The sequence below is a fragment of the Ahaetulla prasina genome, chromosome 3 (assembly GCF_028640845.1).
Source record: "Ahaetulla prasina isolate Xishuangbanna chromosome 3, ASM2864084v1, whole genome shotgun sequence".
NCBI classification, from domain to species: domain Eukaryota; kingdom Metazoa; phylum Chordata; class Lepidosauria; order Squamata; family Colubridae; genus Ahaetulla; species Ahaetulla prasina.
Window position 1 is genome coordinate 109,821,854 of NC_080541.1, and position 14,227 is coordinate 109,836,080.

The following is a 14,227-nucleotide window of genomic DNA, read 5'->3' on the forward strand; positions in this document are numbered from 1 at the left end:
AACAAGTTAAAATACTGTAGTACAATTCCAGATATGTATGGTTTAGAGCTGACTATTTGCTATATTAAAACAACTCTGCTTTTGTTTATCCCTAAACTTCCATAAACCTGTAATCCTCAAAATGTCTTTTAATGTTAGCCCAGATAACTTTAGATACTATGGATAGGCAATGACTCTGAAAGACAAAAGAGAGAGCTGCTACTGTGGCATCATTCAGATAAGCAGGGCTTGAACTCCAGTTGAAGAAAATAACTTGAGGAAGCACTTTGAGATTTGCAAGATTGTCAGCCCAACAAGATAAACCTGAGTAAGAAACCAATGCTATATATACAGAGAGATGAAAAGTCTACACACCTTTGTTAAAATGCCAAAATTTTTGAAATGTAAAAAAATTAGACCAAGATAGCACTTCAGATTTTTCCACCTTTAGAATAGAATTTGTTAGACTAGAATAGAGTAGAATTTATTGGCCAAGTGTGATTGGACACACAAGGAATTTGTTTTGGTGCATATGCTCTCAGTGTACATAAAAGAAGAAGAAAAAAAATACCTTCATCAAAGGTACAACATTTATAACACAAATGATGGTCATAGGTTGCAATTTAACCCTTAATGATAGCAACAAAAAGTTATAGTCATACAGTCATAAGTAGAAAGAGATTGGTGATGAAAACGATGAGAAGTTTAATAGTAGTGTAGATTTAGTAAAAAGTTGACAGTGTTGAGGGAATTATTTGTTTAGCAGAGTGATGGCCTTCGGGAAAAAACTGTTCTTGTGTCTAGTTGTTCTGATGTGCAATGCTCTATAGCGTCGTTTTGATGGTAGGAGTTGAAACAGTTTATGTCCAGGATGTGAGGGATCTGTAAATATTTTCACGACCCTCTTCTTGATTCATGCAGTATACAGGTCCTCAATGGAAGGCAGGTTGGTAGCAATTATTTTTTCTGCAGTTCTAATTATCCTCTGAAGTCTGTGTCTTTCTTGTTGGGTTAAGATGTACAATTCAATTGAAAAACAAATTGAAATCTTTTAGAGGGAAAAATAATAAGAAACATATAATAATAATCACTAAATGAATGGTTGTAAGTCGAGGACTACCTGTAATGTTTTTAGGCTTTTCTGTGTATTTTGTTTGGTGTAGAAACTAAAGAATGTTTAAAGAAAGAACTAAAGAAAGTTTATCACTTGCTAAAGCAAAAGTGAGAGCTTGTGTGGTGTAATGGTTAAAGCATCAGGTAGGAAACAAAGAGACTGAGTTTTTGTCCTGATTTAGGCATAGAGTCAGCTGCGTGACCTTGGGCTAGTCACTTCTCACAGACTTGGGAAGGAGACAATGGCAAACCACTTCTGAAAAATCTTGCCAAGAGAACTGCAGGGATTAGTTGCCAGTAGTCAACACTGTTTCAAAGGCACCCTTCCCCCCTCCCTCACACAATCCCAAAGTAAATGGGATATTTGAAATTAGTTGCTACTTTATCAAATCTCTTCGTAATTGCATTCTGTGTGTTGTTGGGCTAAGGGATCCAGAATAGCAACTGATGCATGGAAATACATTGCTGAGCTATAGTAGGTTGTAGGGGGAGAAAATTATCTTACTGAGATTTCTAAGCACCTACTGAAATCCTGGAAGCGAAACTATGATAGTGGAAAAATAACAAGCAGAGCTCTGACATTAAAATGCTTGTGTAGAAATGCTTGACTAATTTTAATTTTGATGTCTTATTCTAACTATCCCTTAGGCTCACGCTTAGTAACAATTTAAAGTTGTAAATTTAAAATTAAAGCCTTTTTTCTTCTCATGCTCCAGGTAGGTGACAATAATTTGAGTAATAATAGGAATTAATATTTTTCAAAGCAAATTAACAAAGTATAAGAAATCTTCAAGCTGTTTTTCCTCTTTATGATTAATATTAAAATAATAAATGAATTACTCATATCATCCTGACCATCAGTGCTCATCTGATCAGAAGCTTTGAGTTATTTATATGAACTCCCAGAGGGATGGATTTTCAGAGTGAGGGATTGTTTGCCAAAGAATATCTTGATCTCAGCTCCTTCTTCACTGTCTGGTACATAAACAGCATGTGGTACACATGCAGTAGTTGATTTTTACACACTGAACAAGTAAGCAAAAGCACCCAGTTCCATTATTTTAAAAAAAATAGTGCCTGCTTACTATGAACTGATAGTACTGTTTCTGTTACAAGGTTTAGAAAATATCGTGCTGCTTTTTAATATTTGAGCCTTGAATTGAATAAAATAGTAGGATGGTGGTCCTGTATCTGACAAAATCTTGAATAAGGTAATCAAACAAAGTATTTATGAGCATCTAGAAACAAACAAGGTGATTCTTAGATGCCAGCTTGGGTTTGTTAAAAACAGATCATACCGGACAAATCTTATTGCCATTTTTGATAAAGTAACTAAACTAGTGGACAAGCAAAATGCTGTGGACATAATATACTTAGACTCCAAGCAAGACATTGACAAAGTTGACCACAACCTACTTCATAGTAAGATAGAATAATATGGGATAGACAGTACTATAACCAGACGGATTTTCAATTGGCTGACCAACCACACCCACAAATAATCCTTAATGGAATGATATTTACATGGAGGGAAGCATGCAATAGGGTGCCACAGGGTTTGGCCTTGGGCCCAGTACTCAATATCTTCATAAATGATCTAGACAAGGGGATAAAAGAGGAATTCATCAAATTTGTAGATAACATCGAGCTCTGGAAAATAGCTAATACCTTAGAACAGGTGTGTCAAACTCGATTTCATTGAGGGTTGTGTTTGACCTTGGGCTGGGTGGGCGTGGCCAGGTTGATGTCACTCATGTCAGGGTCACTTGTGGTGGCCCGGCAGGGCTGTGGGAATCCACTGTCTCCAGCAGAGGAAGGTGAGACCAGGGAGAGTACCAAACCCCTGTCCTCCGGAGGAGCCTCACCGTCCCTCTCAGGCCACACGGAAGACCCCCGGACAGCAGTGCAGGATGTCCAGTGCCCTAGGCAGCAGAGGGCAAGCGCCCAGCCTGGCCCTCGAGCTCCCAGGGCACAGGGACCCCACAACCCAACCCAGCCCAGCTTTGCTTCCCCGAGTGGGTGCCTGGCTATACTTAACCTCCCCCTCGAGACAGCAGGCACGTAACAATATAAATTTTGGTCTTAATTGTGGTTGTAACTCATGGACTTCCTGTACACATATGTGGAGGTTTGTTGGAAATGAATATGAAGCTCATAAGTTTTTTGTATTTTTCCAAATTTAATTTTTATATCTGAAGGTGAATTTGTATTAAAGTTCAGCCATCAAGTAGAGTTCCAAGTACAATTTAGCTGCGTTATTGAATGTTTCTGCTGCCAGGCTTTGGATGTTACCTCCCTAGACTCTTCCCCAAGGCTGGTGTCTGTCTTGCTGCTTCCATTGAGAGCTCAAGACATTTTGTTCATTCCTATTAAATGTTCATATTGTCCACATCTGTTTCCTACATGCTTTTAGGAATTTCTTTATGTTTCATGCCTGGGTAACTATGATCAAAATATCTTAGAATCAATGTATTCAATTTAGCTTTCATGATTAACTAATTGTTTCTTATTAAATCTGATCCAGAGGCCATCAACACATTTTGTAGCCTTGAATTTCATACCTTAGATGATGTACAGGCAATTTTTGATTCATGACTACAATTGAGCCCCCAATTTCTGTTGCTAAATAAGGCAACAATTATGGGTTTTGTCCCTTTTATGATCTTTTTTGCCATAGTTATTGAGCATATCACTGTAGTTGTGAAGTGAATCATACCATTAAATCAGTCTGGCTTCTCCCGTTGTCTTTGCTTTTTGGAAGCTGGCTGGGAAGGATACATGATGGTTACATAAGCTCTGGACATTGCAACTGTTATCAATACATGCAGTTGCGAAGCATCTAAATTTTGATTGTATGACCATGGAATTGCTGCAATGGTCATAAGTGTGCTAAGTCACTTTTTTCAGTATTGTAATTCTGAACAGTCATTAAACAAATGGTTTTAAGTCAAGAATTACCTGTACTACTTCCTGTTATCTGCCTTGAGTCTAATATCCACTATTCATTTTATTTACATAGTGATAATCTTGTTTTATAGTTTAATGCTCTTGTATATATCTATAAATTATTTCAAACTACTGAGATTTTGAGGAACTTAAAGGTAAACTGATTTTATTTATTATGTTACAATTAGTATTGAACCAATCATAGTTCTACATGTTATCTTGACATCTTGCTATGTCTAGTTCTTAAATTTTTTTTCTTACAATGAAAAACTCTACATGAGATTGAAGCTTAGTAGATAATAGTTTTTTTCCATGCCATAATTTAAGACTCTCTAGATGTACTTCTATTACTTTTTCCCCTCTTGCATTTAATGACAACATTTTCATTTTGGTTGTATGTCCCTGCATTTTTCTTAAAACTATATAAATATTTCATGTGCCGCGGTGTGGCTCAGGCTGTAAGAAGCCTGTTATTAAACACAGCTGCCTGCAATTACTGCAGGTTCAAGTCCCACCAGGCCCAAGGTTGACTCAGCCTTCCATCCTTTATAAGGTAGGTAAAATGAGGACCCAGATTGTTGGGGGGGCAATAAGTTGACTTTGTATATAAATATACAAATAGAATGAGACTATTGCCTTACACAATGTAAGCCGCCCTGAGTCTTCGGAGAAGGGCGGGATATAAATGTAAATTTTTAAAAAAAATTATCAGATATCTGCTGCCTTTATTTTTCTGTAGTTCACTTTAATAAGCAATTTCTACCTTCTTGGTCTAGTAACTGTCTCCCTAGGCTAGTATTTATTTTAGTCAGGAATGAATCTTTTCTCATAAAACAAAAGTATTATTGTAAGAATATTAATAAGAGTAAAACAAGTGTATCAGCAGTTGTGGTTATCATGATGCCTCTAAATGGCTCATATGGAACTCCAAAATGAAACAGTCATTTTTTTTAAATGGATGAAATCTTACATATTCACCAAATCTTATCATGGTGAAATTTCTGTCATAAGGTCTCTAGACTGAGACTGTAAAATCATGAGATTTCTGCCCTTTCAAATAGAAACGAAGCAATGTTTTAAATGCCCAGACGCAAGATAATACGATGATACAATTAGAAAAGCCATTTAAGCCATTGAGTCCCATTCCTTATTCAGGGCAAGAATCCTCACCAATGGCTGCCTAGTGTCCCTTTAAACAAATCCAGTGAAGGGGAATCCTTCTGGGTAATTAATTCCACTATTGTATTGGTTTTCTTGTAAAAACAAAACAAAACCTAACATTCAGTGATAATCTGCCTTCCTATAACTTTAATCCAGTATTCTGGGTCTTCTTGTCTGAGAAGGGGAGAGCTAGACTTTTTTGTGTATGACATCCTTTCAGACATTTGAAGACTATAATCATAGCTGTTGTTGGTCCTCTTTTGTGAAGACTTAAGATGCTGTTCTGTGATGGACTTTGACTACAGAAAAAATGGAACTATTACTTCTCATGATTTAGAATGGATATTTCTATTGATGTAGCCTAAAATTTCACCATGTATGCATACTGCCTAAAGAGATTGCTGACCCTTGTGGAATTCAGCTGTTGAGATTTACAGAAAAGTGTTATTCCTTATCAGACCTTCTCAGTTCTGTAGCTTTTAGAATTTGCCTGTAGCATATACTAGTTGAGGTAATGCTTTCTGTATAAACATTGCCTGTTATGCTTTTCCTGTGTAAGAATTTTTAGAGAAAACGAGTCTCCTATAAGCCAATAATTCATATTATTGTCAACACCAGACCATTTTTGTTAACTGGAACATTACATTCTTTCAATCATAGGCTAAAAACTTAGACTTCCGCCGAAAGTGGGACAAAGATGAATATGAGAAGCTTGCAGAGAAACGACTTACGGAAGAAAGAGAGAAGAAAGATGGTTAGTAGTATGCTGACTATGCAATGCACGGCTCTGTTTCATTAGCAGTTACTAAATCAGTTTGTAGATGCAAAGGACAACATTTCAGAGGGAAGGTTTAACCGCCCAGAGTCACCTTGCAGGGGAGATGGGAGGCATAATAGATAGATACATAGCTATATAGATAGACAGACAGCTAGATGTTCTTATGTTCTTTTAAAAATTGTAAAAATTTATTTCCTGTTTAATTTACTCATATTCAACAAATTATCATGTTTCCCTGAAAATAAGACCCTTTTTTATATTTTTATATTTTTTTCAACCTCGAAATAAGCACTTGGCCTTATTTTCGAGGAGGTCTTATTATTTTGGGGCACATGGAGCAAGACAAGGCTCCTCTTGCCATCTTACCTGATTTCCAGCTCTGTCTCCCTAATCCTAACCAGAGGAAAGGGCGGGGACTGGCTGCGCATGCGTTTAAATATTTTTGGGGAGGGCTTATTTTTGGAGAGGGCTTTTTTTTTTTAAAATAAAAAAGTTTTATTTCCATTTTCCAACAGCCTATTCAATATACAGTCTCTTATTCAACATTAGTCATTAACTTTCATTTGTAAGGAGAGGGCTTATTTTAGCACATGCTAAAATTTACCGATTGGATTTATTATCTGGGGAATGTCTTATTTTCAGAGAAACAGGGTAAGAAGTTAGGTTTATTTGATCTTAGAGTTGGGAAAATTAAAATTAAGTGAAGAACTTTCTTGGGCAATAGAGGAAAAATATTTACTGATTAAAATGAAGGTTTTATATTTCAAGGGTATACCAAATCATTCTCTCTATTTCTCTGTCTATCTCATTAATTTTTTTAATTTATATTTTAGGCAAACCAGTGCAGCCTATCAAGCGTGAGCTTCTGCGGCATCGAGACTATAAAGTGGATCTGGAATCCAAATTGGGGAAAACTATTGTTATTACCAAAACTACTCCTCAATCTGAGATGGGAGGGTAAGGTGATAGAGATTTTGTGTGCTAATGTACTAACATTTGATTAACAGGTTTAGCAACCAAACTTCCAGTACTCTTTTTCATAATATATTTGGAAAGAGTGGGCACGTGATTGAACAAACTGAAATGAATGTGAACCATGCCAAGTTTGATAATAGTAGCATCCCTTCAGATTGTGGATTGTACAGTTTGTAGATATTTGAGATGGCTGTTGTTTACTCATTGAAATAAGTACACATCTTAGGAGAGACATTTGATTCACCCTTTTTTATCAGTAGATTATTTCAGTTAACAAGAATATAAGCAGTGCCCTGTTGGATCAGACCCATCGACTAGATAGCCCATAGACTGTTTTCACAGTGACCAACTAGCTACACAAGGAAGCCTACTAATCTTGCAGCTAATGGCCTTCAAAGCCAATGGCCTTCAAAGCCAGTTATTGCTCCCCATGATTTCCATGAATTGATTTTTTTTTTAAGCTAGCCAAGCTAGCAGCTTGCATAATATCCCATGGTAGCAAATTCCAAAATTTAGTTATGTGTTGTATTAAAAAAATTGTCAATGGAGATTCTCAGTCATTCAGGAGATGGTTGTGTCAAAGGTGCTTTTTCATGAGGCAACTGGACTTACTTGTTTTTCTTTGAAGATGTTTTGCTTCTTATCCAAGAAGCTTCTTCAGCTCCGATTGGATAATGGGGAATGGAAGTATTTATATTCCTTGCAGACAGTTGGTCATTTGCATTCTTTTAGAATAGACAGTCGTTGAGGCCACTTGGAGGTTTATCTGTGTCCTTAGCCTCACCTGAGAAGTGAAAAGGGAACTGGTTCCTGTAGTCTGCAATTTTATGGAAACCGGTTCATACTCCCAAAGCATTCGAAGAGGGTTCATCCCAAAGGGCATAGTTAAATGTCTGATGATGAACCCCCTTCAAATGGTATGGGAGTATGAACTGATTTCCAAAAAATTGCAGACTACAGGCACTTCACTTTGAGATGCAGACAACACAGACTCATCCCCAACAGTAAAGGGACACTGTTGTGTCTTGCCCGCTCTCACCGCAGCCGGGGTCTGCTTATCTGCTTCCGAACGCTGAAGAATGTCCTCCCGGCCCCATCCCTGGCTCCATGCCCAGACAGGCTGAGGAGGGGGCATCTCCCGGCCCCAGCCCTGGCTCCATGCCCAAGCAGGCTGCAGAGGAGGGAGCACCCTCCTGGCCCCAGCCCTGGCTCCATGCCCAGGCAAACGGAGCAGCTAGACCCCTCCCCCTCCTCCACAGCATGTGAGCCTGAGGAAAGTTTATTTCCAACAGCTGCTGATTGGAGTGATCCTCGCATCAGAAGACTGGATAGGCGGAGGCAACAGAAGGAAGGGAGGGGCAGGCCTTAATGAGTGCTGAGTCATGGAGCCACACCCCATGGCCTATATAAAGGATCTGCTTTCTGGCAGTCTCTGAGTCAGGCAAAGTCGAACTTATCTTGCTGAAGTCACTTTCTGGTCTCCTGCCTGCTCTGAGGACTTTGCTAGGACTTTGGGCAGAGCTGCAGAGGCAAGCCTGATTCGGATTTCCCTGACCCGGTGTCAGCGGAGGAGTGGGACACGACAGACACAGGGCAGAAAACATCCTGCAAAAAAGCACAGCTCCACACTCCTTTCTGCAGTTCTAAGAAGGCACCACACCCATTTGCACTACTCAGGTGACCCTGAGGACACAGATAAACCTTCAGGTGGCCTCAATGACTCTCTAAAAGAATGCAAATGACCACTTGTCTTCAAGGAATATAAATCCTTTCATTCACCACCATCCAGTCAGAGCTGAAAAAGAAGCTTCTTGGATGAGAAGTGAAGCATCTTAAAAAACAAAAACAAAAAAACAACAATTCCAAAGAAGTCCAGTTTCCTTGGGAAAAATCACTTTTGGAATATTAAAAAAATCTTTTGTTTGTCCTGATTCTCTCTGAATTCAATTTTCTTAGACTTGTTTCTTATATTTTGGGAAGGGAAAAATAGCTTTTCCTTCTCTACTTTATCCATATCATACATAATTTTGTACACATTAATCATGTCTCTTCTCATTTGCCTTTCTAGATTAAAAACCCAAATGTTACTTTTCTCCATATCGGTTGGAAACATTAGCCAGGAATGGGTTAACTCCATCTACCAATAGATGGACTGAGTCTGCAATTTGCTTAGCCACGCCCTCCTGTAGCTCCCCAGTTTCAGGTTCAGTTGATCTTTGGACTAGGTGTGTTTTTCTGAGCTAATCCTTTTGGCTTATCTTTTTCCACTGATTAGGAGAATGGAAAGAAAATTTATTCTCCAGAAAGGCGGGACCCGCAGTCAGGAATGGGTTAACTCATTCTGATCTGATAGGACTGAGTCTGCCAGATGATAAGCTCCTCCTCTTCCTCTTGCCTCCCAGCTTTCAGACTCAGTCTGATCGGACAGATGTATTTTCTCTGAGCTGTCCCATTCTGACTGCTTTTAGCTGATTATTAATCTTGCCTGGGTCCCACTTTGCTGGTTGAGCATTAAATTTCCCAGCGTGAAAGGCAATTCAGCCTGATACCGCTGAAGGCTGCTTGGCAGCAGGAACATTAGGGAGAGTTCTCTGCTTTGCAGTTTGAGCTTATCCCTTTCCTGCATGCTGGGCAAGCAGACCCAATTCCGCTGAAGGCCTTAGGTGGGCAGCATCACGGAGGTAACCAGGGCACCAGATCTGTCCCTCTCAGCTCCCAGCGTGAATGACGCAATCAGCTGGAAACTGCTGAAGGTCACCAGCGTCGATGTCTCTGCCGGCCAGCAGAGCTTGAGGGCGGCGCTCTCGGGCTTGCTCAGTTGCCTAGCCCTTTGATCAGAGGGTCTGGAGGCTTCCACCCCTGACACCCCAGGACAAGCTGTAGGTGCAGTGCTCAAGAGTGAGCCTCTGCAGCCGCACTAGAAGGCCTTTCTTGAAGAAGCAGCTGCATCGAGCCGGTAAGACTGGTCCTCGCAGACGCAGCCAAGCCATTTGGCCTAGGATTCCCTCTTGCCCCGGCTAGGACAGGGGAAGGGGCTGAATGGGCCGATTTAACTCAGCTACAGCCCGTTTTGCCTTCAGGCCTTTTATTCAGGCCTTTTACTCAGGCCTTGGCCCATAAAAACAGGCCTTTAGGCCCTGCCACATGCACATTAGAGGTCTAGTGCCCCAGGCTTTATTGCCTGTTCAAAATGGCCGCCGCTCCAACAAAACAGGCCCGCAAATGTGCCTTTTAGGCCGTGGCCGCTGAGGCCCAGGAGGACCAGAGGCCCCTAACCAGAGTGGAACATCAAAAAACAAAACAAAAAAAAAACAAAAAAAACCAGCCAAGCCCCACAAGCAAGCCTCTAAGGCTTCGGAAAAGGAGGCTGAGAAGAGGCACAGGGCCATTGAGAAGGCCATTGAAAGGGCAGTCAAGAAGGCAAATAGACACCCTCGGGGTCTGCAGGAGGCTGTATAGCAACCCTTGCCTATCTCCTTTCCTATTCCAGAGATGTTACCAGCAACCCCAGTTCCCCTTACTACTGCCGGTTGGTCTCCTGATGAGAGGAGATGCAAGCCCCTCTGCTGCCAGATAACAGTGACAGGCTGTTTGGCCGTATCCCGGAACCAGGCCCCATGATATCCACTGGCAGTCACCCAGTCACAGGGGATCTTCTGTTCCAGCGACTTTTACACCTAAGGCCGCTGGCCTCAGACCCCACCCCCAACAGGAGATCCCACAGATACCAGCTAATATGGCTGCTTTTATTTCTGATGTCATCCAGTACAGCATGGCAGCTTGCATACAACAACAGGTCCATGCATGGGCCCTTGATTATCCTAGACCCCAGGGATCCTCAACAATTAGAGGAAGCTGCCCCTTCCCAAGATCTCGATTATTCTTCTGCATCACCCAGCCAGGAGTCTCTGGAGGGAGAGGACAATATCCGAGATCCGGATTTGTCAGAGGATGAAGACTTTCTGACCAGTCATCATTTGTGGGTCTTTTTCGGCCCCAACTTTTCCAGTCCTTGCTTCACAAGGCCAAATCCACTACCAGGCAAGGCCCAGTCTGGCCAATCCCAGATCCCTCTATGGGCGAGGTTGATCCCTCAGTCCCTCTGTTTTCTGAGCTGGCCATTGAGGCAGAGGAAGTGCCCACCCCCAGGCTATTTTCTGACGTCGTGCAACAACAATGGTCTGCACCGACCTCTGGTCCCAATCCAAATAATATTGATAGATGCCTCTACAACCTGGGCGCAGATTTTACCAAATTGCTGCAAGTACCTACTATTGATTCACCAGTGGTGGCTTTGTCCGCTCCTCCAGTTTTAACGTGGCCTCCGGAAGAGATACTACGGCCGGAAGATAAGAGGGCTGAACAATCACTGGTCAAAGCACACCAATCAGCTGCCTGGGCCATTAAAGCCTCCATGGCAGCTTCATTCTTTAACAGGGCGTCTCTGCTTTGACTTAAACAGCTGCAGGACCACTTGTCCCCATCTGACACCAGATTGCAGCGGGTTTTAAAATCGTGGCTGCCTTAGAATTTTCGGTGGACACCACCCTAAATGCCTCCAGATTTGCTGCCAAGGCTATAGGAGCCACAGTCTCTTCTTGACGATTACTCTGGATCCGCCATTGGCAAGCAGATGCCCGCAAGAAATGGAGGCTGGCCTCAGGCCCCTATTCAGGTAGCAGTCTGTTCAGCCAGTCCCTGGAACCCATCCTAGTGGAAACCAGGGACAAACGGAAAATCCTCCCAGGCCTATCCTGTAGAGCGGAAACTAGGCCTCAGCCTTATTTTTGTTCCTTTCGGGGGTCAGACAAGAGTCACCTTTCTCCTACAACTCACATTCAACATTTAGGGTCCATCATAGATATGGTCAAGGGCAGAGTATACCTTTCCCAGAAGCGTCTTGTCAGCCTGACGGATCTGGTGCAGTGGGTCAGGGCTTGGAGCCAGGTTTCTCTGTTCCTGGTCTCCCAGTTCCTGGGAAAGATGGTCTCCCGCATAGGCATTGTACCCTGGGCACACCTCAACTGCAGGGCTTTGCAATGATTCCTTCTCCTGTACCAACAAAGGTTCCAGAGCACCTCATACCTGAGGGTCCAGGTTTCTTTAGAATTCCTTCAATCCCTCATGTGGTGGACCTCTCCAGCCCCTCTCCAGGGGGTTCCCTGGACCCCAACCAACTAGTCCTGACAACAGATGCCAGCCTTCATGGTTGGGGAGCCCACCTCTAATTTCAGATGGCCAGGGCCAGTGGACTCAGGAGGACCAGAGCCACAACATCAATTGGTTGGTGCTCTGGGCTATCCATCTGGCCCTCCGGGTGTTTTGGGACACGATCATAGATCGAGACATTCTGGTTCTGACAGACAATGTGGCCACAAAGGCCCACATAAACCGCCTAGGAGGGACCCACTCCCGGCACCTCATGGAGGAAGCCGAACAGTTGGGCCTCTGGGCGGAGACACATCTGCGGTCCATTCAGGCTGCACACATTTCAGGAGTGGCAAACATGCAGGTGGACTGGCTCAGCCGGACTGTCGTCAACCACGGGGAGTGGCACCTGTACCCGGTCATGTTTCAGGAACTGTCAGCTCGCTTCAGCACTCCGACACTAGACCTGTTTGCCACCCAGACAAATCACCAAACAGCCACCATACAGGGGTCACACCAGCCTTCCACCTGCCGTATCTAGGATGCTACTTGGCAGGCTTTAGACATCTGGTACGCCCAGAAGAACCAGGCTCCCACGGAGGCTTCCACGCCACTGGTCTTGGAATTCCTGCAAGACGGCTTGGAGAAAGGATTGGCCCCAACCACTTTCCGGAGACAGGTAGCTACCCTTTCATCCGATTTATCATGTGGGTCCACGGGTTCCCTGTCCAGCTTCCCTCTCATTTGACAATTCCTCAAGGGGGCTACTAACCCCAGGCCTCCTGTGGTGCACCATTTCCCCACATGGAAGCTTATGAAGGTGTTATCCATCCTAACCTGCAGCCCCTTCAAACCCTTGTGGGAGGTCAACCTTTGATTCCTCTTATACAAGGTTGTGTTCCTGACAGCCATTACATCAGCCCACTGAATTTCTGAGCTGGCGGCCCTCTTGATCAGGCCCGACCTCTGCATCTTCCGCCCAGACAGGGTAGTCTTACATTTGGACCCTATGTTCATTTCTAAGATCAACACAACGTTCCCTCAGTCCCAAAAATTGGTCCTTCCCAGTTTCTGCCTTCCCACCAATTGGAACGTATGTGGCATACCCTAGAAGTCCGGAGGGCTCTCCGTATCTACAGAATCCCTCTTTGTATCTTTCCATCCATCTACCCTTGGTCATCGGCTTACGTCGGCCATTTTGGGGCACTGGATTAGAGCAGCGATTGCTAAAGCCTACGATGCACAGGTCTTTCCCGCCCCTAGATGCATCAGGGCTCACTTGACCAGGAGCGCGGCCACCTCGACTGTGTGGGCTATGCAGACCTCCTTGGTCTTCCCAGTCTCCCTTTACCCACCATTATAAATTAGATGTTTATGGTTCGGCCTTTGGCCACCGGGTTCTCCAGAGGGTTCACACGAAGTTGAGCATGCCGGACCAGTCGGGTCCCTCCCATTAGGACACACTGCTTTAGTATGTCCCATTCCTGACTGCGGGTCCCTCCTTTCTGGAGAATGAGCGTTGCCTTACCTGAATGCTCTTTCTCATAAAGCAGAGACCTGCAATCAGCCCCGCCCTGGTTCCTCCAGGTTCCAGCCTCGGGGGAGGGGACTAATATTGTCATTACAGCTCAGCACATCGGTCTGCCACTCATCCTCGTCAGAAAGCTGGGATGCAAGAAGAAGAGGAGGAGCTTATCATCTGGCAGACTCAGTCCTATCAGATCAGAAAGAGTTAACCCATTCCTGACTGCGGGTCCCTGCTTTATGAGAAAGGGCGTTCAGGTAAGGCAACACCCATTTTATTCCAGCATCTGAGGGCCGTGGAGATGGCACAGGACTGCTGGCTCCCAGGTCCTTTGTGCAGCACTCACGAGCCTAGCTCCAAACCACTGCCCCACGGAGTGGGGGATTTCACCCCTCCCATAGATATTCAAGCTGTGGGACCGCAGTGGAGGCAAGGGCAGCGCGCATGAGCAACAGCTCTGCAGCACAAGCCTTTTTAGCGCAACGAGGTATTCTGTGCTAATTACAAGCTTTTGGGAGCTGGAGAGTCAGCGGGGAGAGGCAAGCAGCCCCACTTTTGCCGCCTTGCTCCCACGCCAGAGGGCAGCATTGGAGATCAAATTT

At 43.6% G+C, this 14,227-nt stretch overlaps 1 protein-coding gene across 1 annotated transcript in view; it reads left to right on the forward strand.

The window, feature by feature from the left end:
* Window positions 1-14,227, forward strand: part of ZMAT2 (zinc finger matrin-type 2) — a 93,354-nt gene that overhangs the window by 9,072 nt on the left and 70,055 nt on the right. The window contains exons 2-3 of the mRNA XM_058179249.1: window positions 5,860-5,953; window positions 6,811-6,934. Of these exons, the coding sequence (XP_058035232.1) occupies window positions 5,860-5,953; window positions 6,811-6,934 (218 nt within the window). The remainder of the gene's footprint in view (window positions 1-5,859; window positions 5,954-6,810; window positions 6,935-14,227) is intronic.